Source organism: Labrus bergylta, chromosome 19 (assembly GCF_963930695.1).
Source record: "Labrus bergylta chromosome 19, fLabBer1.1, whole genome shotgun sequence".
In the NCBI taxonomy this organism is placed as follows: domain Eukaryota; kingdom Metazoa; phylum Chordata; class Actinopteri; order Labriformes; family Labridae; genus Labrus; species Labrus bergylta.
Genome location: NC_089213.1, coordinates 16,883,564 through 16,910,848, shown reverse-complemented (window position 1 = coordinate 16,910,848; position 27,285 = coordinate 16,883,564). Strand labels below are relative to the sequence as shown.

The window sequence follows — 27,285 nt, the reverse complement described above, 5'->3', positions numbered from 1 at the left end:
ACAACATTAACATAATGTAATGACAACAGTAAAAATGTGTCCTGCCCTCAAAACTTTAGTTTTTGTGAAGCAATTTTGGGTAAATTACACTCTCATAAAGCATTGGAGGAGATGTTTGTGTTTTTTTGTTTGTTTGTTCAGTTTGGTCTCTCTTATTGAAGGGAAATGATTGTTTAGTTAGCCTATGCAAAGGACCTAATTTCCCTTTTTAATCATTAATCGCTAAGTGTATAAACTTAGGCTGGAGGTAGAGCAGTAAGGTGAGGAGAAACTACAAACAAGACAAAACATAGCAAGTAGTATACCACACAAGACATACAAACTCCTGAGTGAGATGATTGAACTAAAACTTGAGAGTGTCCAATAAATCAAAAATAAATATGATTTACACTACAAAAATTAGATTAAGCAAGAGAGGAAAAAAAGCAAAACAGAATGTTAAAGGATGCAAAGATTATAGTTCTGGGGAAATGACTTTGGAATAATAAAGGGGCTACAAGGCCAATGACGATGGTTATACGAAAGGAAGACGAGCGATAAAATAATATTGGAGAAAGAGGACACTTGGGCTATATGAGTTGAAAGAGGCCTAAAGGTCAAAGATGACACATAGCCAGTTGTCTTGCCTCTTTGATAGTGCGTCATTTTCTGAAAAGCAAACAGGATCTTGAGTCTCAGGGGTTTTTGCTTTCATATTTCCCTGAGTCACATGAGGGATGCTTGAAATATTTGGAGCTTCTGTAACAGGATCCTCCATCGGCTGTGTTATGTAATCTATAGATTTATTGTTGCAGTATTTCATGCCCTATAATCTAGGGTAGAGCTATTGAGGCAGCACCTGAATTCAGATGTCAGATGAATTATGTTGAATCCACAAGTGCTGACTACACATAACATCAGGCAGTGCTCACATTCATACACCATCAGCCAGGCAGCAGCACTCCTCAGCCATCTGTTTGTGAAACTATACCAGCAGGCTCTTTATATTCACCATTCCTTTCACAAAAGTTTGTGAATGAGGGTCATCATTCAAAGGCTCAGCTGTGATTTGTGGCATCATGCGTTCTAATGTGGGGCCTGCATTTAGAGAACAACATTAATCCTGTGCCTTGAATCTAAGAATTTAATAATGAAGTCATGAATCTACCTGTCAGGACAGAAAATCATTGTCTTAGTCCCCGGCCAGACTTCAATCAGTGATGCTGAGACAGGTACTTGGCTTCAGGCTGCACCTGAGAGGATGGGTGGTCTTTGTTAAAACACTGACAGCCCCTATTTTCAACAATCTATTTTAAGTGACATTATTGACTACAGTTCCCAGAATCCATACATTTTTTGACATATTCTACTCTCGTAGAAACTGACATCAAATTGAGATTATATCTCTGATTAATGAGCACACTCACATCATTGTGGACTGGACAAGACCCCAGTTGAATACTGGTTTGCCTTCGCTGCCATCTAGTGTTTGACTTCATAACATACAGTTGGTTAGATTAGATCATTTTACAGGAAGACAGAACTTTAATTACTGAAGTCATCCAGTTGATTTGTCTTTATTATGAATAATGAATATTTATAAAAACCCACAACCCATTCTGAAAAAAAAAATAAAGGAACACAAATTCTAATACAGTGCTTCATTGTGCAAATATATCAGTCACAGCTGTTTTCATCTTGTGATGCCACCAGTTACTAGATTCAAAGACAATTTAAATATGAAGCTGTTTTTAAACCAAGTGTGATAAAAAAAACATCCTCCATGTCAACAAAAAGTATAGCTCATAGATTGGAGTTCAAAAAAGGTAAACTAACACTCACTTTTTAATAAATCTCATTAAACATGCGGCCATAAAATGTAATTAATAAAGAAGAATATGTTTGGTGTTTTTGGTGAGCTAACTTGGGCAGATGACTGGCTAATTGTGTTACTTTGCTCCTGTTTATCTTTGGCATACAAACACATGGACTTTCTTTGGCACATACAGTTTTCTTTAATAGTGTATTAGATTGAATCGATTGATGATTGTTCTCAGTCATCCAGCTGACAGAGGCATGCCACCCCACGGTTAACCCAGTGTTTCTGTGGCTTGTCGGAGGGCAGCTCAATGGACATGACGTAATTGGTGGAGTGGCCCGTTGTGGACAGTGTCCCTCTGCGAGCGCTGGTTTTGTAAACAGGACTAACGTAGATGTCTTCATGTTTAAACTTCGACATTTCTCCTGGGTGGAGCTTGATGATTGGCAGAGAGTCAAAGAGGATCTTGGGAAGAGATTCTCCAATGACCATGTTCTCTCTGTCCCAGCGAGCCCCCTCCATGAAAAGACCCCGCACATAGGCCCCGTCCTCTGGCTTTTCCTCCATATGGGTTTCCTCTTTGGTTACCTGAAACACAACTCAGAGCATGAAAATCCACTCAATACTAGGATCACGTTATTGATGATGATTCAATATACTGGTAATCAAAAACATCAGCTGAGTAATTGCCTCAAATTCAAAGCCAATGTAGTCTATGGGTATTGTGTACTTCCTGGCGAAATTCTGAGCCACTCCTGTCAGAAATGACTGTGTGAAGTAAAAGCCAGAGAGCCAGAAGACTCTAGGCGGGCCGCTATCTATCCAGTCCTGTAAAAAAAGAGAAATCCAAGCATATGCAGAGTCTTAGTATATTAAAAAACCCTGCAATCTATTCCCTATATAACCAGTAGTGCTAACGTAAGATCTGAAGGTAATAGGCTAGTGCATTGTAATGTCAGCTGATATGCTGATGGAAACTTTGATTTGATTGGTTTAGCATTCTCCAACAAACTCCCAAACTAAAGATCAAGAAACTCCAGAAAAGGCTATTGGATTTGAACTTTTCAGTATGTGCTCCATTCATCCTGGAAGTCATAATCGAACTCCGCTGAGCCATGACGGTCATATTTCTTACTTGTAAGAACTGCAGCCTGGCTAAAAGATCTGTCACGTAGCTCCCCATTGGTTTGAGCGATGGGTATGACTTGGCTGCCCACATCGCAGGCACCTTGCCCACCAGCATGCTGTTAAAGACGTTCTCGAGCTCAGCAGACATGATGATCTGGCCCTTCAGAGCTTTGCGGATGTCAATCAAGCTGATGCGGACCACATGAGTGAGTCTGTAAAGAGTAGGGAGAACATGATCAGGTGTTTGTTGATAATGCTTTCATCAGACTGATCAATGAGTTTGGGTTGTTGAGCTTTTGTCTTTCAAACCATGAATTATTAAAAAAAAAAAAAAACATTGCATGAGAAGTTTTCTTTTCACCTGTTAAAGCGGATAATTTCCTGCCTCAAAACCGTATTCATAGACTCCTCATACATGACCGGGTATTTATCAATCACCATCTGTATGTCAAAGTCTGCTGGCAGCTTAGACAGGATGTCTTCTGCAAGCTCATCTACCACCTCCTACATTACAAACAGATGAAAAGCAAAAGTTTGTACTTAAAAAAAACGAAGTTAAATATAATCATGTTACCAAATGCTTCAAAAACAGGTGATGCAAACCTGAGGAGACTTAGCCCCGCCCCCTGTCTGTCTAGGCAGAGTCAGCAGTACTCCATCCAGGAGCTGATTGGTTTCTTGATTGTCCTTAGTGATGTCAGCGTTGCTATGGAGTCCGAACACACACGGATCAGCAGAAATTGGAAGACTGCAAATGTAGTTGATGTAAGTCTGGAATAAATAAAATTGTTTTTAGAGTTAGAATAAAAGTGATCTTCCAACACTGGGCCATCAAGGATAAAAATAATGTAGCTTAAATGCCAGAAAAATATTCTCTGGCTTAGTCAGCGAAATCAGAGGCTGTGTTTAGTACAAGCATACACTTAATGCTAGTAAAAATTGAGAAATAGAAGAGAAGAATGCAGCATTATTTCACTGTGTCACTTATAATGGCGGATATGGTGGATGTTTGCTGTAGCATTCATCATGAACAGACGGCACACTGACAGTACCTGATAGGGGCCGTGAGCCGGGACATAGTACTGATCCCCCTCACACAGGTGATAGCCTTCCTGCTCAATAAGCTCCCAGCTGTAGAAGATTGACAGAAGCGACAACAGCAGGCGTCTGTCTTTGTCATCAGTCACCCTGCCGCCATAGTTACACTCACCTAAAAGGGAAGGAAAGAGATGATTAATACTAAATAAAACAGAAAATGAAAGGACATTGTTCAACGTTAAAAAGAGGTTTTATCACATCTGAGCGACTACTATGTTCTCAATTTAACATACTTTACAAGAGATGTAAAATATAAACTGCATACATAGAATATCATCTTGCTGCTGTTTTACTGTCTTTAAATTCTGACCTGTTAGGTATGCAAGGGCCTCCAGTGGAACTTCAACATACTCATCCAGGAACATCTGGATCTGCCTCATACTTATGCTCAGGTCAGACTCATTAAACTCGTAGGGGATATTCCAACCTAAAGAGAAAACATACAAAAGAAACAGCATGTTGGTTTTCTTTTCATCTTAAGGCAGAATAATGATACAGCATAGTTAGAAAATATGTGAAACCTCAAAAAGCTTTACATTAAAATGGTATTAACATACAGATAACAGATGAAAAAGAACTATAGTTTGTATTTCTCACCCAGAGGTCCAAAGTTCCTCCTCTCTTGTACCAGAGCGTGGAAGAAGGTGAGACCAAACAGAAACTTCTGCCAAATGACTTGTTTCTTGGAGCTCATGAAGAAGGAAGGGTCAGAGATGGGGTGACTCAGGTAGGAACGCAACAGGTTAGCTCTTATTCCTTTAGGAGGCTCGTTGGTCATTTTCAGCCCATTCTGCAGGATGCTGATGGGGAACTTGTCAGATGGATAGCTGGTTAACCACAACCTGGACGGGAGAGGAGATGAGACTTTATTGTCGTCTACATGCAAGAATCTGTTTTAGTTTAATGTCGCTGTTTAGAGTCTGTTACCTAAAGTCTGGGTGTGTGGACTCTGGGTTGATGGTCTCCTCACAGATCCTCTCTAGAGCGGGCATCCAGCTGGTGGCCAAGTGGCAGTTCTGCAGTACCACCCAGGTGCCCTCTTTGATGGCTTTTTCAATCATCAGAGCTGCTATTGGTCCTTGACCCTGTCCCAGAGAAATGGTTTGGATCTTGCTGCCTCTCATTTCTAGGTCATCAGCGAACTTCAGCAAACCTGGAGAAACAATGCAATTCAGACTTTAAGCAACCCAAAACAGAGGAAGGAGTCACTTCTTAACCCGGTTCTCTTTAGTATTGAACAGTTATATGTAGTAATATTTAAACTATGGCGTTTCAATATGCAGAATAATCACGCGTCCTTGTTAAATCACCTGCAGTTGGATCAGATCCTGGAGACAACACGAAGATGAGAGGAGAGCAGCAGTTGGAGTCTTTGTAACTCCCTGCAAGATCAAACGTGGGTGGTTCTATGTAAGCCTGTCCCATGTAATTCACAATGAAATCCTGCACTGCTGGGACGAGTTTATCCGGCCTGAAGCACCTGATGACCACCATTCTGTCCATCCCCACCAACCCACTCCACTGGTCAGGTAACTGTTCCTTGTGGGGCCGCCCTGAATCATAGAGTTTCTTCCATTCCGAGATGTTTTCTTGGACATGCTCCAAGAAACCGTCCAATTTTGGAAGTTTGGATGCCCTGACGATTTCAGACCAGGATTTTTCAGAGAGCCACTCTGGAGCAGGGTTAGCGTAAGGGTTATCTAAAGCAATGCCACCTGTGAGCAGAAAGCGCCACACTTGGTCGTCGACCTGACCCTTACCCTGCATGATGCCTACAGTGAGCAGCAGGGAGAAAAGCAGTTTGTCCTTCTCAAAGAGCGAGCGACACACATTGTTGTAGATGCTGAGGGTGAAGTGATCAACTATGTTGTTGATCCGCTCAGCTACGTCATCGCTCTTCACGCTGTCTGCGATGGAGTACAAGTAGAGGTTAATGAACCAGGTCAGGGAGTATTGGTACATGGGCTCTATGTTGGCCAATTCTGAGATGCAGAAAAATAAAATGGACGAGTGTTCAGCCACAGGACGGTAACCCATGCGAGTTTCATCTATCTCTTTCTCTGTCACACTGGCAATCTTTTGCTTCTCTGAGATCTCCTCAGAGAGGATTTTGGACGATGACAAAATCTTAATGGCCGTCTCATCCTCCAGAATGTTTCCCTCAGAAGACGAGAGCACTTGTAAGATCTTATCCTCGATCTCCTTCAGCTGCTTGTTGTTGGCGGCGCTCTCCAGGATGAGCTGGTTCTTCTTCTCCTCCAGCTCCGGTTTCTCTTTGGCTGCTACGAGCCCCAAGAGCTGGTCCTGTAGGCCTTGTGGTGTGATCATGAAGTTCAACAAACAGACCTTGACAGCCACCTCTGGGAGGTAGTGAGGGTTTCTCAGTCCTGTGGTCATATAAAACAAAAAGTCTTTCGAATATTCCACAATATTCTCCCCTATTTTCATGTAGTCGACGCCTTGCTGTTTGAAGGTCTGCTTCAGCAACACAGGCTCAAGCACTGGATCGAGTTCCTCTCCAACGTTCTCCAGAAGAACTGGAGTACCAAACTGGATGCAGTTCTCCAAAACCCTCACGTAGTTTCCATCAGAGAGTTTAATGACAGCCAGTTTATTTTCCTTCTCCATGTTCTTGATCCACTTGTTGGCCTGACCTTGAGGGTCGATCATTAGCGGCCAACGACGGGAGTTAAACACGATGATGCCGTTGTCTGTGGAGAATGAGTCCACTGGCAGTCCGGCTATCTGCCATGCCCGAATGGACACCTGGTTACCCAGAGTGTTGATGAGGGTGAAGTCCTCAGAGCAGGGGATTTTCTTCTCCTGGCAGAGGACATGCCACCGCTCCTGACACTCTCTACGGTAGTCTACGGTGAAGGCCCCGAGGTACGATACAATTCCTGAAGAGAGGAGTATGTCTCCTGTCAGGTTGGTGTATCTGCAAAAGGTACATTTAAAGCAGTTTGTAAAATTATCATAATTATGGTGAAGATTAAAAATACAGAACCAACAGAAAGCTGACATTGCACTATAACCTAAAAAAAAACAATCAACAAAACAGATGCATTTTTGTTATTTCAGAAAGGTGCAAATAAATAAACTCTTTACTTTTTCAAACAAGTAGAGTGTATCTTGGGACAATTGCTTTCAATTGTACATGATGTTGTGCTACTTTACAACAGTTTGTGGCATTTATTTTTCTCCAAAATAAATTACTTTGCCTTATTTTTCAACAACAGCTGGACTATAAATATATATAGATTTACCAGCAGAACAACAGTATGCATTATTGAGGGAGGGCCAATTCTCCTGAGGCATCCCTATTCACAACATACTGGTTAAAGGTGTGAGTTTAAGTAATATTTAGAGGCAGTTTTGGATATTAGTCCATAAAGTTGCAGCACATGAATAGTAGAAAAGCACCTGCATCTATTCTTCATTACATATTCTGAATACTTGTGATTGTTCAGTTTGAAACATACTACGTTTTTGGTAGCAGTTCTTTTGTAGAACATTTTCCCCTGATAGATTTTCGAGTTGTAATCAATAGTTTTCACTCAAATAGTTTCCAGGGTAATAAAACATCAAATTCATCTTCACAATAACAACAGACTGTGTGTGAAAACCCAGTAAGGCCTCAGCTTTGCCTGTACTACATTCTAAAAGTAAGAAGAAATTAGAAATAACAAAAACAAAGAAATCTAGTTCTTGAGTATTTTGCTATACCTGATCTCTAGTTGCCTTGCAGCCTCTGTCCATCTGTCCTTCTCCCCACCCAGCCCTCCAATCAGCTTCTCTGCCCTGATCAGCTTCTGAGAACACAGCTCAATGTTGCTCTCCAAGTCGTTCTTCTTGTCGATCATGGCAGCCAAGTCATCATTCAGGCTCTGCAGTCTGTCCTCTACTTCCTTCAGCTCAGCTCTTTTCACAGCCAACATTCCCATCTGCACGCCGAGCTCCTTCTCAGCCTGGTTTAGTCTCTCCTGCTTCGGGGCGACCACTTTGGCGACACGCTCATACACCTCCATGGCTCGCACCCATTTGCAGAGACCCTCACAAGCCGAGGAAACATTTTTAATGACAGACGGCTGGAATTCTGGGTTGTCGACAAACTTATCCCTGATTTTCTTGATGTTTGAGGCAGGAATGTTGTCTCTGTCGTAGGCTTTAAGGCTTTCCAGAAACTTCAGGTCTCCAAGAAGCTTTTTGGAGGGACCCCAGAAGTCTTCAACCATCTTACCTGCCACAAGAACAACAGTTATAGTGCTATCGTATTTTATTTTTTTCTTCAAAAGTACAATATTTCTTTATAAAAATAAGGCAATTAAAAAAATAATCCATGGCTTTGGATTTACCTGAGCCACCAGGATCCGGTTTTCTCTCAGGTTTGATGCCCTTCATGATACAGATGGACTCCATGACCAGTTTGACTAGACCGGGGGGGTTCTGCATAGACTTCACTACAGTAATATCTGAAGGTTTTAAAGTGTCCAGGGCTGACAGGGCAGCCTCTAAAGCAGGCATCGCCTCTGCCAGGTCTCCCTCACACTCATCCTGAAAGACAACCAGTACACAACTTTGAGTGAGTAAATATGATAATAGAGCAATAACAAAATGCCAATTATTTATGCATCATGAAAACAGTTGACAGATTTATGTCCAATACAATACTACATAAATTATTAGTTGGCTTAATGTGTCATTGCCCATGATGTATTTTGACCTTAATAGCTTTGGCTGCAGCTGCTGCCTCATTGGCCACTTGCTCATCAGCAGACACAAGTTCTTTCTTAGCGTCCACCTCCACTGTTTCCCCCTCTATCTTAACCATCATCTTATCTGTTTCCGCCGAGGTCTTGATGAGCTCTGGCTGCAAGGCCGTCAGCTCCTCCTGCATCACTGACACCTGTGGACAAAATAAAAAAAGTAGATGATGATGTTTCAACAGCATCAATGGTCCAAGACAATGAAAGTGTGAAAGTATTGCCCAACCTGAGACGCAGCAAACTCCAGTTTCTGAAGACCAACGATATAACGGTTCCTTGCAGTATCAACTTCATTCCTTTTCAAATTGAGCAGAGTCTTGAAGGTGAGGATGAGCTCAAGATAAGAGGTGGGGGTGACATAGTTGTGCCTCCTCAGTCTGGAGAAGTACTTTTCAGACATCTCTCGGACTCTTGTCTGGAATGTCTTGCACATCTCCACCACTCTTGAGGTCAAAAAAAACAAAAACAAATGAGGGGAATACTACACATTCAAACTACCACTATTTTTCATCTTTTTTGTTTATCTCCTTACTCCATTCTGATGTCACTGTCCATTTCCACATCCTCTAGGAATTTGTGTGCCACCATCTCTAGAGCATCTTCTGGCCATGCGTGGAACCAGTCAATGGTGCAGCAGTTGATAAGAGAGGGGAACATTCTGAGTCGGTTCCTGAATGCATCACCGATAGGACTCATAGCTGTTGAATACAAAAAGTTCCTGTTAAAACGACTCTCAATAACTTAAATCCAAAATAAAAAATACAGATTCTTCAAGTTTCCTACCGAGCACAATGTGAAGGTTTGTCTTTACACGGTCAATGAAGAAGTTGTACATAGAAAGTGGAGTTGCGTCAATTTTCTTGCCCTCCATCCGGGCAATTCCCTGCACTTTCTCAATGATGTCAGCACGTTCATCTGCTGCAAAGATATTGGGGACATCCCCAGTGTTGAGCAGCATGTTGATGTCTTCTAACATGGCTTCGTCCTTGATTTGACTGTCATTGAACAGGAACACCAGGTTCTTTCCCTCAATGCCTGCTTTAAGCATGATCCGCTTCAGGTCATCCCTCCAGTCTGACATGTTGTAGTTCTTGGTTAACTCAATCTGGAACGGGACATAATCATTGATGAAGGTGCCTAGCTTCGTGGCGCTCTGACGCCCTGAACCACCAATGCCCACGAGCAGCAGGTGGCCGTTGTCTTGTTTCAGCACCCGACAGATTCGGGAAATGTGCTCAATGGCAAATTTGAACATCACAAGGGACATGGGCGCCTTGCTGCAGCTGTTGAACTCATCCAGGTAGAACTCCATGACTTCTTGTAAGGCACGCAGGTCTGTGATTTCATCGTAGGCCTTAACATCAGAATCAGGATTGGCATAATCGCCAAAGAACAAGCTACGGATGCTCTCGTCCGCTACTTTTCCATCAGGACTCAGATGGCCCAGGAGCTACAAAACAACGAAATAGGTTTACAATTAAAACACAAGTTAGTACACTCTATGTGGCACTGTACAAAGAGTTGACTTCTATTTAAAGTATTTTTATTGTTTATGTTTTGAAACTAACTTTTGAGAAAAATTAAAAAATAAACTTGCATTTCTTTGAAGTTCCAACTGGAAATCATTTGGTTTTTTTGTTTCGTATTGCACATAATCCAGAAATATTTACAGTAGGACAGAAGTGATCTTGAATCACACTACACTGATTGCTTTACAAGGATCATTTTACAAAAATCTATTTATTCATAATTTGCAGGTCATCATGCAATGTGCAAAAAAAAATGCCTCACCCAGATGAGTGTTTGGCAGCAGCAGCACTTTTGAGTCTAAGACAAATTTACTCAAGGGGACAATGAAGTGTATTGTATCGTATTGTATGGTATGGTATCTTATATACAAAGTTGAACTAATCCTGTTGTGTGCTGAAGTGATTTCTGTGTGAGAGACAGAACATGACAAACGTACCTTTTCCACACTCTGTTTAAAGTAGCCTGAGGTTCTCTCTTTGACGATGCTAAAGAACGTCTCCTTGTCTTCGCTGTCAATGAGTCGGTCATAGAATACGCGGTACACCTCATGGATCCACAGGCGGATCAGTTTATCTCCATTCTACAACAGTTAGCAAAAACACATGAGAGATACAGTATGTATTTCAAGACAAGTCATAGGAACATTTCTCTTTTATGTCGATTAACCTGCATGTGTGTATGTGGAGCCAGGAGCACGCCTCTTATAACTCGAGCAAAGTCCCGCAGGTTGAAGATGTAGTGGGACTTTGATGGGGTGGGGAGGAAGCTGTCCATGGTATCTTTATAGACCGCCATGGTGGCCTGGACCATGATCTTGCCAAGCCTGGAACATGAAAGAAATCAAAATATGTCTCTCTAACAAAAATGGGTCATGTAACTAATAATGTATGACATTAGAATACTTATACCTGTAGAAAGTGGCATCGAAGCCCTTGCTGAAGTGCCAGTCAGTGATGGAGCTGAATATCTTGGTCAGTGTCTCGTCATCAAAGGAATCAATCGAGATGACATTCAAGTGACGAGTGAGGCGGCCTAACATTTCAAACATTTTTTAAGATTCAGTAAACCGTATCACTTCGACTTTTAGAATTACTTATATATATAATATGTAAAAAAGAAATACCTGTGATTTCATTTTTGCCACCACCTGGGGGACCCATTGCAGACAAAAACAGGACGTCCACTATATTTAGTCTGGAAGTGTCTTTCTTGTCGTACCAGTGATAATGGTCAATCCACTGTCTCAACAGTTCAATTGGTGGCTGGGCGCCATAAATTTCCTTAGCAGGCATGTTCAGATCGTCTATGAAGAGGGGGTAACAATAGTACTCAATGAATGACTTATCCAACAGTGTATGAAACCTTGAATCAGTGATTAGCTTTTTACCCAACAGTATGAGATCATCATTTACCAACATAGACGACACACTTCTTTCCCACAGGAGGTCCAAACACACCCTTCCTCCTTCGGTCCAGCTTGGCCATGATGATGTCTTGGGTCTGATTTGCGGAGGTGCGAGCTGAGAAGTTGATACAGTTTGGTGTGTACAGCTCTTTGGGAAGTTTTACCAGGAAGCTTTTGTTAATAACAGACTTGCCAGTGCCAGTGGGCCCGACAAACAACATGGGAATTTCATGTGCCAGGTAGGTACGCAGGAAAAAAAGCTGACGTGCTGTCTCCATGGTTGGGATGATGAGGTCTGATATCTGCAAGGATAAGCTGAGTTTCAGTGAACACGGAGAGGTTGTGACAAGTGACAACTTCTGTGATATAAAGAAAACTCACGTTAGCTCCAGCTGGAATGACGTTTTCTTCATTTGTGATTGAATCGGTCCATGCATTCCACTGTCCTTGTCCATCCTTGTGAAAGTAGAAGTCATAGACAGTACCTGAAATTGTTAGAGAAAATCATGAATCATTCAGGTCAAAAAGGAAGTTAATTAAAACACAATTATTGTTGATTTTTTTTCTACCTCTTTCGGGGAAGAGGTTGTTCTTTTTGAGTTTGATGCTCTTAGGTCGAGGGTGCTCATCATCCATGCCCATGATCAGATTGCGATAGAAGCCATCAAACCTCTTACGACTCTCCCCAGTGATGGTCCCACCCAGAGTCCACACAACTCCGAATAGGAACAGACCCTGTAGCCACATGGTTATCTGCTGGCTGGACATGGGTGTACCATTTGCTCCTGACTCAGCAATTTCATCTGTGTATAGACATAGATATTAAAACTAAAATCAGGGGGAAAAAAGACAAATTTGTATTAACAAAATGTGATTCTTTCATACCCATCAGGCAGGTGTACAACTTTATTAGACTGTAGGTTAAGTGAATTGAAGATGTTTGAACCACAAAGCGACACTCCCTGTCTATGAAGTCAACACAGGGCTGAACTAGCCAATCAAACAGAGCCACTATCTGCAAGACAAAAAGACATAAGCAGATATATATGTTAAATGACAAAATAGAAGAATAAAAAAGGGAACTCAACAAGCCATTTAAGGCCTGCATGTTTACCACCTCACCAGTTCTCTATGCTCATCATTCAGGCTTTCAGGCAGAGTGTTCATGTAGGAATCTCTGAGGGGGCTCCAACCTAGCTGTTGAGGTTCCATGTAGATCATACCACATCTTCAGACAATTAGAGAAAAAAAAATTACAATTAGTAACATTTCTAAACTTTTACAGATGTTGGTGCACTTTCTTACCTGCTGACGGTAGCCGGAGAAGCTTGCTCCAGGTCAGCAGTTTCGAAGATCAGGCTCATTTTTGAACTCATCTGGATGATCTCACCACTCATCAGACAAAGCTAGCAGAAGGTAGGGTGGACAAGACAGCCACATCTTAATACGACTGTAACGGGAAGGTAAGTCCTTTCCAAAAACTATATACTATGTCCACAACAAATTGAATACAGCAAGGTCAACATTTTATAATATAATTAATAGCTTGAGATAACCTGTTTGTGGATTCAAGTTTTTCAATAAATAGAAAGCAGGACAAACAATTTGACAATTTTCCAATGAGAAGAAATGCTATATGACCTGCTTCCCTCCCTGTGGAAGGGACTCTTTGGTCCAGGTAGCCAAAGGGATAAAAACCCAACCACATTCTCTCACCTGACTTTTCTTTAATGCTCTCAGGATGGGGCTATTTTGCCCCTCCTATGAGGACAAACATGCTGAAAGAATAGCTATCAGGCTGTTAAATGCTGTCAGCTGTAATTAATTTATAGTCTAGTCGGTTTATGTACACTGAAGTAATCTGTAAGGTTACATTTATCCAATTACATATTTCTGGTTTTGTATTTTATCATTATTTTTGAATCTGTCTTCTCACTAGACCTTTGCGTCTGCTGATCTGTTGTTATTGAATATTTGATTTGATTTGATTTAATTTATTTTCGTGCACAAAGCCCAACCCTCATGGGTTTATAAGACACTAAAGAATTCAGTTGCAGTGGTTTACATTTGCAAATCATAATTACAAAGTTGCCGGCTCCTGTCACAGTTCAGTCTTAAACAACGTGTTATGTCTTTTTTCCCAGGCTTTACAAACAAAATCTGCTATAACAAAGGTTCCTTTTTCAAAACACAACTCAAGTTTTTCATAATCGTCTAGCCAAAAGAAATCAACATAAATTGAAGACATTTAAAAAAAATAATACATCGTCTGAAGGCTGCTGTGACTGTTTGTTTTGATTTCCTTGGGTAGTTTCCGGTTGGCTGTGAAACTGAATCACCCTTCAGGAATAAGTCAAGTTGTCTAAATCTAAATCAGAATCTGAAAACGTCATTTACCTTCTTGTTGTCGTCCAAAACAGTATTCATGTTCTCAATCCAGACAGCATCAATGGGCCCATCAAAGACGATCCACTGTCGATTCTCTGATGTGGAACTAGCCTGATCCCTGAAGGAGGTGGCCAGTACACCGTCAGACCATTCATGGCTGACTGGATCGAAGCAGCCGTACAGCTGGCCCATGGTGATGGCCTTGGGGTTGATGATAAGGTAATTTACTGCAAACTCCTCCATTAACTTGGCTAAAATGTTGGGGGAAAAAGAAGAATTGCCAAATGTTTAATCTAAAACTAAATGTATTCCCTAATGGTCCAATAAAAAATGACAAAATATGTTTCGAACTTGGAAAAAAAACTACCTTTATGAAGGTCTCCAAGGGCAGCAGCAAGAACTTTATATGCAGAAGTCTTTCCTCCCAGAGGGTCTCCTACTATCATGAAACCATGGCGAACCAACATCATCTCATACACCTATACAGAATCAGAAAACAAATTAACTCATGTGGTTTAAGTCTAACAATTAGCCAACAACGTTTTACTGAGCCAGATGTATTACACAGCAATACTCCATGTTGGTACCTGGATAATTTTGCCTATGAACCACGGGACGGGCTGGAGATTGAGCTTGGCAATATTGTCATTAAGAGCCTTGAGGAAGAGATCATAGTCTGGTTTTGGAAGGACGATGCCAGGGAATAAATCAGAGATGATACCCTGTGGGCAGACAGTGGGAATTAGAATCATTGGTCGATTGACCAGTTGATGATTACTTAAAAAACATGAACTGCCTTGGTTTGTGTTATTTGATTTTTCACCTGAAACAGTGGTACATCCTGTGCTAAAAACTTAGCCATGTTGACATCCATCAGTGCCCTTAGCAGCAGCACGCTCTCGTTCTCCTCAGGGTACTTCAGCTTCAGATTTCCTGCTGCAGTCAGCACAGACTTCACAGCTCGCATCCCATAGTCATAGTGGTGCTGGGAGGAGAGCTGCTCAGAGCACAAGCGGTAGGTGGCCACAATTTTCTGAGCCAGACTATGGGTAAAATTAGAAGTACATGAATTAACCTAGAGGGAACTCAGTTAAACCCAGGGAAACAAAAATGACTTTTCAGTTTTACACACCTGCGAGATTCGATGAAGCCCATGGAGTATAAGGAGATTTCTCCAATGAGACCATAGTCCGGCACCATCATGGCCACCGTACGGAAAAGAGCCTGCAGGAAAAGATTTAGCACAGTTCACCGAGCATCTTAATTCCTCGGACACTTCTTCTACATCTTCTTCATCATGACTCTCTGCTCTGTTAAGTGAAACGCAAGGCTAAAGCACAGATTTTTCTTGATGTACCTTCAGGTTATCAGGAAGCTCGGCTCTACCAGCGTAACCCGGGTTCATGGTGATGAACACAGAGCAGGTTGGGTTAAGTGATAGCTCTGTCCCCTCAAACATGAAGGTCTTCAGATCTTTGGCAACGGCCTGCTGTATGCAGAGGACCTGCTGAGCCACCACAGAGAGCACCTCCACCTGTGACACACACAACAAACAAAACTGAGTTGGGGTTCTGGTTTGGCTCAGTTGGTAGTGAGAAACTTAAAACAAAGTTTCAAATCATGGGAAATGTGGCAAGAAAATGTTGAAGAGCCTATTTTGTATCATAATTAGAAAGAGTACATTCTAGACCATTGGTTCTCAACTGGTGGAGCCTCAGGACCCACCACCAACTCTGGTACGGAAAAACGTGACCCAAATGGCTGATATTTTTCAACCAATCCGATTTATTAATGAAAAAGTGTAACAGTTTGGACCTCGGGCAGTACAAAACTGGTGACAGAACAAAGAACCAGAAGGAAAACATTTTTTTAAAAAGTGCTTCACAGACTTTTTGACACATTTATTGTTCCAGGCACACACACTGAAAACGGCTCCGCGACCCACTTTTGGGTCCCGACCCACCAGTTGAGAACCACTAGACCATAATATAACAAAGAGTAGGTATTTTACCTGCTCTTTTTGTAAAGTGTCTTGAGATAACATTTTTAGAATTTGGAGCTGTACAAATAACTGCTTAACATTGAAATCTAAACACGGTCCCGGTATGTTACTATTTCATTACTTGGAAAGAAAAAAAACCTGCAAAAAAATAAAACATGCTTTACAATGGTTGATTACTGCACATTTTTGATGCATACTTCTCGTATGAAATATTCTGCAGTAGAGAATGAGAGAGCAAAAGAGAGGATGTGAAGTGATGGCCGCGTGCTGTATGAGGTACAACCTGTCAATTACTCTGTTTGTTTGGACAGTGTGAAGAGTATTCAAATAATCCATTCCACTCAGCATGAAAGCCAGTTAAGCTTCTCTACGTCTCGCTGAGCTGTTATTGATCTAAATTTGGCTTTGTTCCATGGTAAAAGATGTGATGTGAAAAATGGATTCCAAATCGACTCTGACTTCTAAACAGATTCCTGACTCAAAAGGCCAAATTGTCCATTTTCATACACTTCTTTTTTTAGAACAGTAACAACAACTAAATACTACACTAAATCTTTGTTGACGGAATATTTCTCATTATTCTCTCTCTACTATTCAGTTAAAGCAGATAGGCTATTTGATATCATATGACAGATCAACACAGACATGCTCACCTCAATACGATTAAACTCGTCAAAGCAGGCCCAAGCTCCAGACTGAGCCAGTCCTTTGAAGAACTTACTCATAGCTTTGTAGTCCAGACCATCGGAGCAGTTGAACACCACACACTAGGAGAAAAAAGAATAGCTCTAATGTCAGTAACAGGGGGAAAAAGTGGAGGAAGAAATGCAGTGGTTCAATGTAAACCATTTGAATGGACCTGTTTAGCCAGGGCTTTAGCCAGATCTTTTGTGGTCTCAGTCTTGCCAGTTCCTGCAGGACCCTCAGGAGCACCACCCAAATTCAACTTCAAAGCCCCCATCAGAGTTCTGGTGTAGTACAAAGTCATGTCATAGATGAATACAAAAAAAAAGAGCACTATATTGTTTTTTTTTACAGTTCTCCATCCATAGCCAATCACAAGCTACCTAATAAATGATGGGATACCTGTAGCAGCGGTCTGTAAGTGGTGTGATAACAAGGCGGGGAGAATTGCCCAGGTACTCATAGCCATATTTCAAGCAGGTGGTGATCATACGCAGCATCACTTCGCCGTCCTCCCAGAAGTAACGCAGCTGAGAAATCCACGCAAAGTCATTCAGTGAGGCGATGCGGTCGTCTGCCAGTTTGGCTACAACATCTCGAGCTGAGAGAGAAAAAACAGCATGAAATATTCTGCAAGCTGGATTTAGTTCAGAGAATATACTTCATACATTTTACAAAAACAGTTTAAATTACCATGAACATCTATAACAGTGAGGGCACCAAGGGTCATCCTCGCCCCTCCTGGCAGCTTCCCACGCACCAGCTCCACGATGTCCGCGATCTGGGCGTTGCACTGCTCCACATAGGACTTTGATGGAAAAGAAAGTAGTACATAGTTAAGACTGGAATGTAGTGGGGATGAAGTTTTTTTTTCCAGATAAGTTGTTTTTTGGAATGTGAAAAGTTAGCTGTGTACTGTATGTACGGGTACTGACAGGCAAAGAATTAGTCTGGATGGCTTCAGATACTTCAGTTGTCCAAAAAATGGAGGAGGCACAAATGACAACTTGGCCAGGCCACTGCAACACCCACTTCTTCCTGGGCAGCTAAAACCAAAAAGAAGGAAGTATAACACAGCACCACCCAGGAAACATAAACGTGTAAAGAGTAATAATGTGCAGAAATCTCTAACTCTTGATCAGCCAGCATTCTAATACTTCTCCAGAGAACTGGTGGCTTGTTTAATAAAAAAGAAAAACATCAAATTGAAATACAAGCACCAAAGCAAAGCTATGAATAGCTCAGTTCATGACCAGTTCAACATTTCCAAATACCTCTGTGTACTGGATCACTCCTTGATGGATAACATGCAGAACACTCCGTAACATGAGTTTCTCCACCTGCAGAAGCCACTTCTCAACCATACCCTAAAATTAGAAGGAAACCGTCCAGTCATGTCCAACATACTACTGTACTGTATGTCTGACAGAGACATACCTTCAATGTAAAAGCAAGCTACTTGAACAATGTGTAAAGGCACTATCTGTACCTTTGCATGGGATGGGTAAATCTTTTCTGTGAAGGGAATGGTCTCTTTCTCAGAGCTGATCATGCCAGTGATCGCCATGTCCTTGGTGAACTCCAGTTTGGCGATGCCCTCAAAGCACTTCTTCAGGTGAGGCTGCACACACAGAGGGTCTTTAGTCTGAGACAGGATCTCCAGCAGCTCATCGTTGGAAAGGAAGAAGAACCTGGGGATATGATAAAGAAGAGGGGTGAAAAAACACATCAATTATATTCTTAAAAAAAGATTTCATTTGTATGAATTGCTAGTAGCAAGTGTCCAACCTTGGGAAATAGAGCCTCTTCTTTTCCAGGTAGGTATTGAGGCCTTTTTGGATGTCATCGAGAAACACGTTGGACTCCTGTAACCGTTCCAGCATGTTGGGCTGGTCTGTGGCCACCAGCACATGTGTGTCCTTAACCTGGACCATAATCACACAGAAACCAAAGCGAAGACAAATGCATTAAAATCACTTTTTTTTCCACAAGCCAAAACAGTTACGGTAGTTGTGTGTTCAGAGGATTTTTACCACTTCAGCCATGATGTTTTTCCAGTAGCCGTCCACGATGCCAAACTTGCGTCCCTCCTCGGGCATCTGTGCAATGATGTCCTCAGAGCTGAAGATTGGTTCAAGGTAGAGCCAAGTCGACTGACATGTCAACATAGAGTCTATGATGTCCTGCATACTCAGCAGCTTGTCCTCCCATTCCTATGGAGAACAGTACAACAGCGAGAATGGCACAGTTAGAGGATCATAGAGCTATAGTTATATCTCATAGTTGTGTTCTTAATAAATGGTTTACAAAATGATACAGCAATTCTAAAAAGCCAACACTTACAACAGAAATGCATGATTAAAAAGAAGTTCATATCATCAAAAAAATGAACAGTTTTTTTTTAATTATTTAAAATTCATAGAGATATATGCAGATTCAGAAGATTACCTTACACAGAGATTCTCTCTTCCTGAATTATTTATGGATGTTTAATGGCCATAAAAACACCACATTCCCTGCTTTATAGAGCGGTTCGCTAGGCGGACATTGTATGTTAGTAGAGCAGCAGTTTTGTTACTTTTTGTGCCATGAAGATGTGCTCAGGCCATCTCTTGTTGCAAATACAAACGCATATGTGACTTTTGTAGCTTTAGTCAGCAGATTTGGGCAAACTCCATTTATGTGCATTGAATTTAGGCTCTTTCACTTATATATTTGTTATGTTAGTGTTGTTTTAAAAAGACTTCACTCGTAGCTGCTTGTTAGATTTTAATGAAAGATCCTGTATGTGTCTCAGAGCAGTGGGAGGAATGTTTGTAATTAATCTGCAGTGTGTCTAATGTGCTCATCATGATAGAGTAGCACTACATGTACCTTACCTTACATTCTGCTTCTATTGGCTTGATGAAAGGTGAACCTCTCATGGTCTGCGTCTTAATGATGTGGTCATCAAGAAGCACCTGGATGTCATCAACTGCCGACACGATACCCGTTCCCTATTATAAAATATTAAAGGTTGATTTTTGTAATTCCAACATTATAGATGCAAGTCTATGACAGAGGGTACATTCACAATGTTTTAGGATTTTAAGCCTTTGGTGTGTTAATCATTGAGTATGTCTTTCTTTTTTTTAAATGTTCGTCTTACTGTATCTCTGTACGGAATGAAGGAAAAACATAGTTCCACCCATTCAGTTTTCATCTTATCCATGGATTTTTCCAGAGAGTACTCTTTACTGGCTGATGCTCCAATCTCCTCCAACCTACGGCAGAGGTAAAACAGAACCATCCTCTGATCATGACATGTGTGATGAATAAAGTATCAGGGTGAGATTTTCCTTCATGTCAGGGCAGTTGCAATATGAGCATTTGCAAGAAACATGGCACGGCAAAAATGTATCAAAATCAATAAGGGAAATTATTTTATGTAAACAAGCAATACTTGTCAATCAGTATGCCTACACTTTTAGAATTCACATAATCCACACACTTTTGAGCCAGTAAATTTAAGCTCAAGCAGCTACCCTCAGATTAGTTAAGACGAAAAAAAAAGATGTATTTTTGATTCCAGAGTTGCAAACACAAGTATTGTGTCTAAGCATGAGAGACTTAAAAATTGTGAGATAAAGCTAATAAGCGCTATTTTTTGTTTATCACACATCATATTGTTATTGCAATATTAAACAATGTAATCACACATTGCATATTTATTTATATGGTGCATTGTCTCGTCAGTGTCTTACTTAGCAGAGAACTTGGAAAGCCCCAGCTCCAACATGCTCATCAGTGAACTGTCCACATCTGGCTTGACTTCAAAGCCCACAATGCTGCCGATCTGCAGACAGACAAAAGTGTCATAAATAATTCACATGGGCTTAATGGATCACAGGAGACGAAGGACACTCGGACCTTACAAAGTGAATCTGACACTGGGTTACTATCAGTGTCAACTGAGCCAATGAATAAAAAAAAGAAAACCTTCTCCCAGTGGCGGTCTCTGATGCCGGGGTTGCAGATGGTCGTCAGGATGGGAAGGTGTTGCTTAAACAGGTCTAACTTGCCTTTGAAGCTTTTGGCCACACGACAAGGCACAGGGAGACTAGAGAAAGACTTTGTCAGTTTATGCATTGTCCTCCACATGGTGTCCAGCTCCTCTGAGATTTTCTCAGCATCCAGGAGTCGGAAAGGTCCTGGGTATCAAACGTTCAAAGAAGCGTAGCAAAGTGAAAACTAAATTCATTCTGCTGGCTCTTGCTGTGTGCCGTTAAAGGTTAATTGTGCCAATTAGAACTAAAATGTAGTCACAGGTTAGCTTTAGGAAGATAAATATGGCCATTTTGAGTCACCCACCGTTCATCCACTCTTCTGACATGGTTTGGAAGTTTAGTGCTATAGTCCACAGCTGTTCATATGGTTGTTTGTCAGCTATCAGAGTCTGGACCATTGGGAACTGGCTCTGTTCCCTCTCCAGCAAAGTCTGCTCTTTGTTAATATCCTGAGGGAAAAAAAGAGAGGATAAAGTTTGTGTTAGCAAATCTTTAAATCAGAAAAAAAGGACTTGGGTTAAAATGTGCTTTTAAATCTTGAACTAGGATATTGCAGTGTCTCTTACCTCTAGTTCAGTAAGAGCAGACTCCAGGTTGGCAGTAATTTGAGCCAGATTTCCTACATTGTTCTTCATCTCTTCCATGTTCATCATTTCTTTCTCCCTAAAGGCCTGTATCTCCTTGTTTACATCCTGTAGCCTCTGGTCGAAGTTAAACACCCTGGGATAGTCACATTGACAAAAAGCAGTCAGCAGTTAAAAAAAAAGTCGATTTAGCTGTGCTGGTTGCTTTTTGTATGAGACCAGGTGTGTAAAAGCCCTTATTCGGTCACCTTGTTTGGAGGTAGTCCTCAGCCTCTTCTCTCATCGTTGCTAGAGAAGTCTTGCTGTCTTCAAGCTCAATCAGGATCTGATAGGGCCACTGGGAAACACGGGAGTTAAGCCTCAAGTCATCAGCTAGAGAAATAAAAGGAAACAGTTTTCAGTTCAATATTGCAACACATGGAAAAGGATTACATTTGAAATAGATAAAGGAATATCTTAATATCGATACTGCCCCGTAGTCTTAATGTAGCCATGAAAATTCAGTAAGCACGAGAGGTTTCACTTACAGTGAAGAGTGGCATAGTTCAGGAGGAAGCAAACCCGGTATTTTGCCTCGTCAATCTCATCTATCAGCTTGTAAACGGTCACTTCCCTGGACTTTTTAATGTACTGATTAAGAGAAACCAACTCCTCTGTGGTTTTTGGCGGGGTTCGGACCGTCTCTGTTATCTCATCATATTTTTGACAAATCCTTAAAAAAACAAAAAAAAAGGACACCATGTGGTTGACATTCTTTCTCGCTTTCAATTTAAGTGACCGTATGACTGATTTGTAGTTTAAATTAAATAAAGAACAAGTAACAAATGGTTAATTAAGGAGGAGAGTTTCCCTCTTACCCCTTGTTCAGCTCTCGGTTCTCCTCCACTTCAGTGATGATGATCTTGTCTTTGAGTCTCTTAGCTCGCTCACACAGGTCATCGTTAAGGTCGCCAGCATACAGACAAAACATAGACAGGGGCACAGTGACTCGCAGCGAGGCAATCTCCTTCCTTAACAGATGAATGCTCTCGATTTTCTGACAGTTAAGAGAAGAAGAGAGTTAATCCCAATGTGAAAAACAGAACCTTTTCAGTACCGGCATTTAAAGGAACATTTCATTTACCTCTGTTAATCCTTGTAATGACTGTTTTTCTTTGAGAAAGGCTGATACCTCCTGTTTGGCTGTGTGGTCCAGTAGATCGTTGTATTTTTGATATACATTCAAATACCTGAAGAGTTACATTTAGTATTAGCATTCCCCATACAATTCTTGCTTCATTAGAAAAAAACTAAATGGCACAAGTTCAGTTCATGTCTCATTACTTTTCAGGTCCCAGAGTGTTTTTTTGGAACACCTCTCTGGCTTTGTTGATGAGGTCCGTAACCAGTGGCTCGTCAGGATTGATGGTACGTAGGAACAAACTATTGCAAGCTGGAAAGAGGTGACATTCCACCTGGCAGAAGCACATAAGTCGCTGATTATAAACATCTGATTCATAAAAACTGAAAAATAACTGTGCTTGTGTAATTTCAAATATTTGGTAATGAGACTTGGGGCATACTGCACCCTTTGGAGCTCTTCAGCACTCTTGATGATTTCCATGAAGGCTCGGTGGATGAGCTCCCAGCATTCCTGAAAGCTCGGACTAAATTCGATGTGATCCTCATTAACTCGCAGCTTTACCAGCAGCACCTGAGACTGGACAAACTTCATCTCGTCAAACACATCGCCGAAATCGTTGCCACCCTGAAAAATACAGAACACAGGTTGGGTAATTAAGAATAATAAACAGACATCTGAGAAATAGGAGCAGTTCCAGGTGTTCTCATATCAAATAAATTCTACCAAAGTTTTACAACAATAAAAAAGGGACAAAAGTTATCTGTACCTCATGTATAGTTAAGAAATACAACAGGTCATGCAGTGATTCTATGACCAAGCTTCGGAGCTGCAGGGACATGAGAACAGCCACACAGCTGGAGAACTCCTGAACGTCGACAAGAGGCTGCTGCTCACTCTCATTGTCAAAGAGTGATGCACAGAGAGGCAGCCACCTGAGGGGAGATGATTGTTATACGTTCAGTTCTAGCTTTTGTTGCTCTGTTAAATATTAAAAACAAAAGAAGAACGGATCAGATTTTATCTGAAAAGTTATTTTTCTATATATACTTAAACACTTCAATTAATACTTAAATCCCTTATATTGGGATTTTTCATTCTGGTTATCTTGCAATAAATCAACTATCGCAGAATAGCTGTATTGAGATTTTATCGTTTTCATGGGACACCTATTGTATTTTATGTTATTGTATTGTATCATATTGTGGTTTACTCTGCGATTTCCACCCCTAGATTTGACCAGTTACTGTATTTATGTAACTCATTGACACAACCCCACAGAGGCGCATCATGCTTTTAAGTATCGCTGGCATGGGAAACACTACAGCAACTAGTTTCAACAAATTACAAAGACTCATATTTCAGTCATGCTGCCTTACTTCATGCAGGCCTGCTACATGCCCTAACAAGCTACACAACAGGTGGGAGACAAAGGATGCAATGGAATCCAAAAGTGAGGCAGCATGTAAAACAATCCCCTGAAAATTAGTCTGACATGGGTCTGACAAAGTGGATAAGTTGGAAACATGAGACATCGCGACACATACAATAGGATTAGCCCTGATGGTAATGTACAAACTGTGGACATAAAAGCCAAAGACGAAACACACACCATGTTATGTTGTCACTGACAGTCTGGCTGTTTTTCAGAGTCTGGTGAGCTGGCAGTACTCACTTTTGGACCAGTTCATCTCTTGTGTTTTGGCACTGTTTCTGGACAAACTCTTCAAACTCAGATGGCAGGAAGGGGAGGCTGGTGGAGAAAAGGTCCTCTAGTCGGACAAATCTCAAGGAAGAGAAGCTAAAAAACAAACGATTTATATTTATATATTTTAACATTTCTCTACTTATTATGACATAAAAGTACAACGTTAATACAAATACATAAAATGATTATTATTTTTTACCCATGTACACAGATAAACCTGAATATGCTGTCAGTCAGTATGAGCTTGAAAAAGGAACTTAAAGCTTATACTGTAAAAAGATGGCTCCTAGCTCTAGGAAAATCAATAGAAAGAACCTGAAGTGGCAAATAAGGGGTCAGGAGGACAACTCTTTACAAAAAGGAGAAAAAAAAACCTATTCCAAAAGTATATCAGTGTAATCAGGGAAGACGATAGCCTATTGGTTATGCAGCGAGCCCCATGTACAGAGGCCGCAAGTCCTAGTGTTAGCGGCCGTGGGTTCAAATCCGACCTCAGCCCTTCGTTGCATGTCATCACCCACTCTCTACTCCCAACATTTCCTCTCTCTCTTCAAATGTCGAAAGGCCCCAAAATTAACTATACAAATATAATTAATGAGGAACAACATTTTTTTTTTTTTTTATCCCTGTATTAAAAAAAAAAGTATCACAGGAGTAAAATAAAAAAGTGAAAATGTTCCAACTGTGTAGTAACAAAGGAATGAATAGTTATGAAGAAATTATTGCACCCTCACATCATGCACAGTCTGTATTACCTGCTTAGCCACACGTCCTGAAGAAGAAGCATAATGTGACTGACAGTAAACAGATGTTGGCCCAGCCACATGTGGGCCTCCCTGTAACCAGTTGCCCAAGGAACTGGGGCACGGATCACCCTCATGGGAAAGGGTTTGGGGACATTGGAAATAGACAGCCGCTGACGCTCAGATGGGTCCATCAGAATGTAGTCCACTGCCAAGGAACAATATGGAAGACATATTAGTTAAGACTTCCAAATGAAGCCATGATGCTTTTAAAGAGTCCCTGTCACAGTTACCTATGCTCTTCTTGAGGCTGGAGTAATAATTTATTTTGACCTCGTCCTTTAAGTTTGCCCTCACATTCTGGAGGGTTTTACTACTATCCTCAGTGTCGGGAGGCAGCAGGTGAATAATGTTTATCATCTGCTGGCAGGGCTGCGGTGCCAGCACAGAGCTGGGGACACCAGAGGTGATGTAGTGCATATACCTCTGTAGGAGTAAAGCTCAGATCAACAGTCGCAAAATGAGAATGAAAAGACTGACACATTCATTTCTTAATTCATGAATACTTGCTTCCAGGTCTCTGTCATTAGGTTCCCCCTCCTTGGTCTTTATCTTCTCCTCTTGTCTGTACATGACATCCAGCTGCTGTTTAGGACTCAGAGGTCGGCTTGTGGGAAGGCGAAAGTGTCTTGATCTGGGCTTTGACCGAGGTGAGATTGAAGCCTGAGACGATGTATTCCTGTGAAAGCATTAACATATCAGATCAAGCTCCTTCAGCAAAACAAAACAAAATAAGAGATTAACTGTTACTGAAATGTGAAGCTTAAATGAAATAACTACCTTTTCCTCTGTGTAATTGCTTGGCTCCTTCCTGGAGGGATGCATGCTTTACGCCTCATTAAGATCAAAATTCTGATATGAAATTTCTAGAGTCGATTACAGTGTTCACAATTAAGATTTTCATTCAATATCAAACTAATGAACCTGCTATAACAGATAGCTTCAAATAGGTTTCCCTTGATATGTGTTTGATTTGAGAGCAATTTTGAAGGATACAAGGTTTTGCTGATTTTGCCAAAGATTTGCGTACAGTTTTGCGTCTGTGCTGGAGCTGAATAATCTTGAGGTCCTGCGCCCTGGGGCTGAAGTTGTTTGCAATAGACTCACTGGGAGTGCGGTGGTGACGTTGCTCTTTAAAGGGAACTGCCAGGGTCCATGAATTAGATTGGAGGATGGGCGGATATTGACTGTGCCTTAAGACAATCTGGGGAAAAAACGACTTGAATGTTAATTTTGTCACACAAATGTTAACATATCTTGCTTCTCTGAGCTCTGAACATGATGCAGTGACTGATATTCTTACTTTATACAGTTCTGAGGGCTCGTCATTACAAGACCTAGGCAAAGGTGGGGGAAAAGAAAATCCCCGGCTTTGACTCATATTGTAGATAGAGTCGTCCTCCATCTGTAGTTGAGACAAAAAATAGTTTGCATAATGCCCTTTTGTTTTACTTTTAATTGCACCTCTCATGATCTCTTTATATACATAGGCTACTAAATGAGATTCAGTGAAAATGCTAATTATTATTGTTTTTAGCTAACTTTAAAGTTACCTGCTTCAGCCTTTCCATCTTGTTCACCTTTCTTGGGGGTGAAAGGAAGATAAAAATGCAATTATGTAATTTATGAGTAAACAATGATACACATTTACATTTAAAGGGTAACTAAACCCCATATTTCAAGAATGTCAGTGTTAGAGTTTTTCAAACACTATGCACATTTCTAACACAATATTTCTCATTTCAATACTTTGTACTCAAATGTCGAGATTTGGACTTGAATTGATCCATAACACTACTTAATACTCAAAGACAGAGGTTTATAGTTAAAAAAAAGTGGTTTTAGGGTTTAGTTACTCTTTAAAACAGTATGAAAAATGATCAAACATTGTTAATACGCTAATATCATTTACCTTCAATCAGTCGCTCGTTCTTTAGGCCGGCAGGATTTTCTTGGCATTAGCTCAAAGTTTGGTTAAAGTGTTCCGTCAGTGGTCAGTAGCAGAAGTTAGCCGCTGAGTTTTAAAAAAAAAGTATTCTATCCCAGTTTACCTGAGAGTTTCTTTCTCCTTGTCAGTGTCGACCACAGGAAAAGCCATCATGTTGCTGTAAACTGAAACACCGTTGCGCTCATCTAGGATCATCTCCATGGTAACACCAACCACCTTGTTGCGATCAAGAAAAGCTAAACTATGCGGTGGGCGGAGCCACGTGCACTTGTTTCCC

At 41.1% G+C, this 27,285-nt stretch overlaps 1 protein-coding gene across 1 annotated transcript; it reads right to left on the bottom strand.

Annotated features, from left to right (window-relative positions):
• Window positions 1–1,560: 1,560 nt before the first annotated feature.
• Window positions 1,561–26,631, bottom strand: dnah3 (dynein axonemal heavy chain 3). Its single transcript, XM_020648072.3, has 62 exons — window positions 26,614–26,631; window positions 26,364–26,465; window positions 26,057–26,264; window positions 25,841–25,886; window positions 25,571–25,739; window positions 25,294–25,486; window positions 25,013–25,208; window positions 24,225–24,350; window positions 23,319–23,484; window positions 22,997–23,176; window positions 22,753–22,883; window positions 22,553–22,658; window positions 22,287–22,465; window positions 21,957–22,141; window positions 21,678–21,801; window positions 21,412–21,565; window positions 21,150–21,294; window positions 20,778–20,989; window positions 20,543–20,634; window positions 19,948–20,062; window positions 19,679–19,795; window positions 18,833–19,012; window positions 18,588–18,724; window positions 18,289–18,490; window positions 18,074–18,166; window positions 17,735–17,845; window positions 17,493–17,607; window positions 17,202–17,400; window positions 16,975–17,083; window positions 16,769–16,882; window positions 15,471–15,647; window positions 15,246–15,337; window positions 14,937–15,156; window positions 14,701–14,835; window positions 14,481–14,592; window positions 14,123–14,364; window positions 13,031–13,131; window positions 12,848–12,953; window positions 12,611–12,740; window positions 12,295–12,528; window positions 12,107–12,210; window positions 11,733–12,027; window positions 11,444–11,623; window positions 11,229–11,352; window positions 10,987–11,143; window positions 10,757–10,900; window positions 9,574–10,240; window positions 9,323–9,488; window positions 9,017–9,233; window positions 8,748–8,930; window positions 8,380–8,578; window positions 7,751–8,264; window positions 5,335–6,962; window positions 4,952–5,177; window positions 4,622–4,866; window positions 4,335–4,451; window positions 3,979–4,136; window positions 3,530–3,697; window positions 3,288–3,430; window positions 2,934–3,138; window positions 2,489–2,626; window positions 1,561–2,386 (listed from the first exon to the last, which is right to left on the bottom strand). The coding sequence occupies exons 1-62, from the start codon at window positions 26,629–26,631 to the stop codon at window positions 2,033–2,035; spliced, it is 12,105 nt and encodes a 4,034-aa protein (XP_020503728.2). The 3' UTR covers window positions 1,561–2,032.
• Window positions 26,632–27,285: the final 654 nt, after the last annotated feature.

Excerpts from the sequence above, each read along its gene's own strand:
- dnah3 (XM_020648072.3), bottom strand. Across the intron at positions 17,401-17,492 it reads CACTGTTATAGATGTTCATG|CTCGAGATGTTGTAGCCAAA; the intron begins GTAATTTAAACT and ends TTTCTCTCTCAG. Across the intron at positions 15,338-15,470 it reads AGCTTCCTGATAACCTGAAG|GCTCTTTTCCGTACGGTGGC; the intron begins GTACATCAAGAA and ends CTTTTCCTGCAG.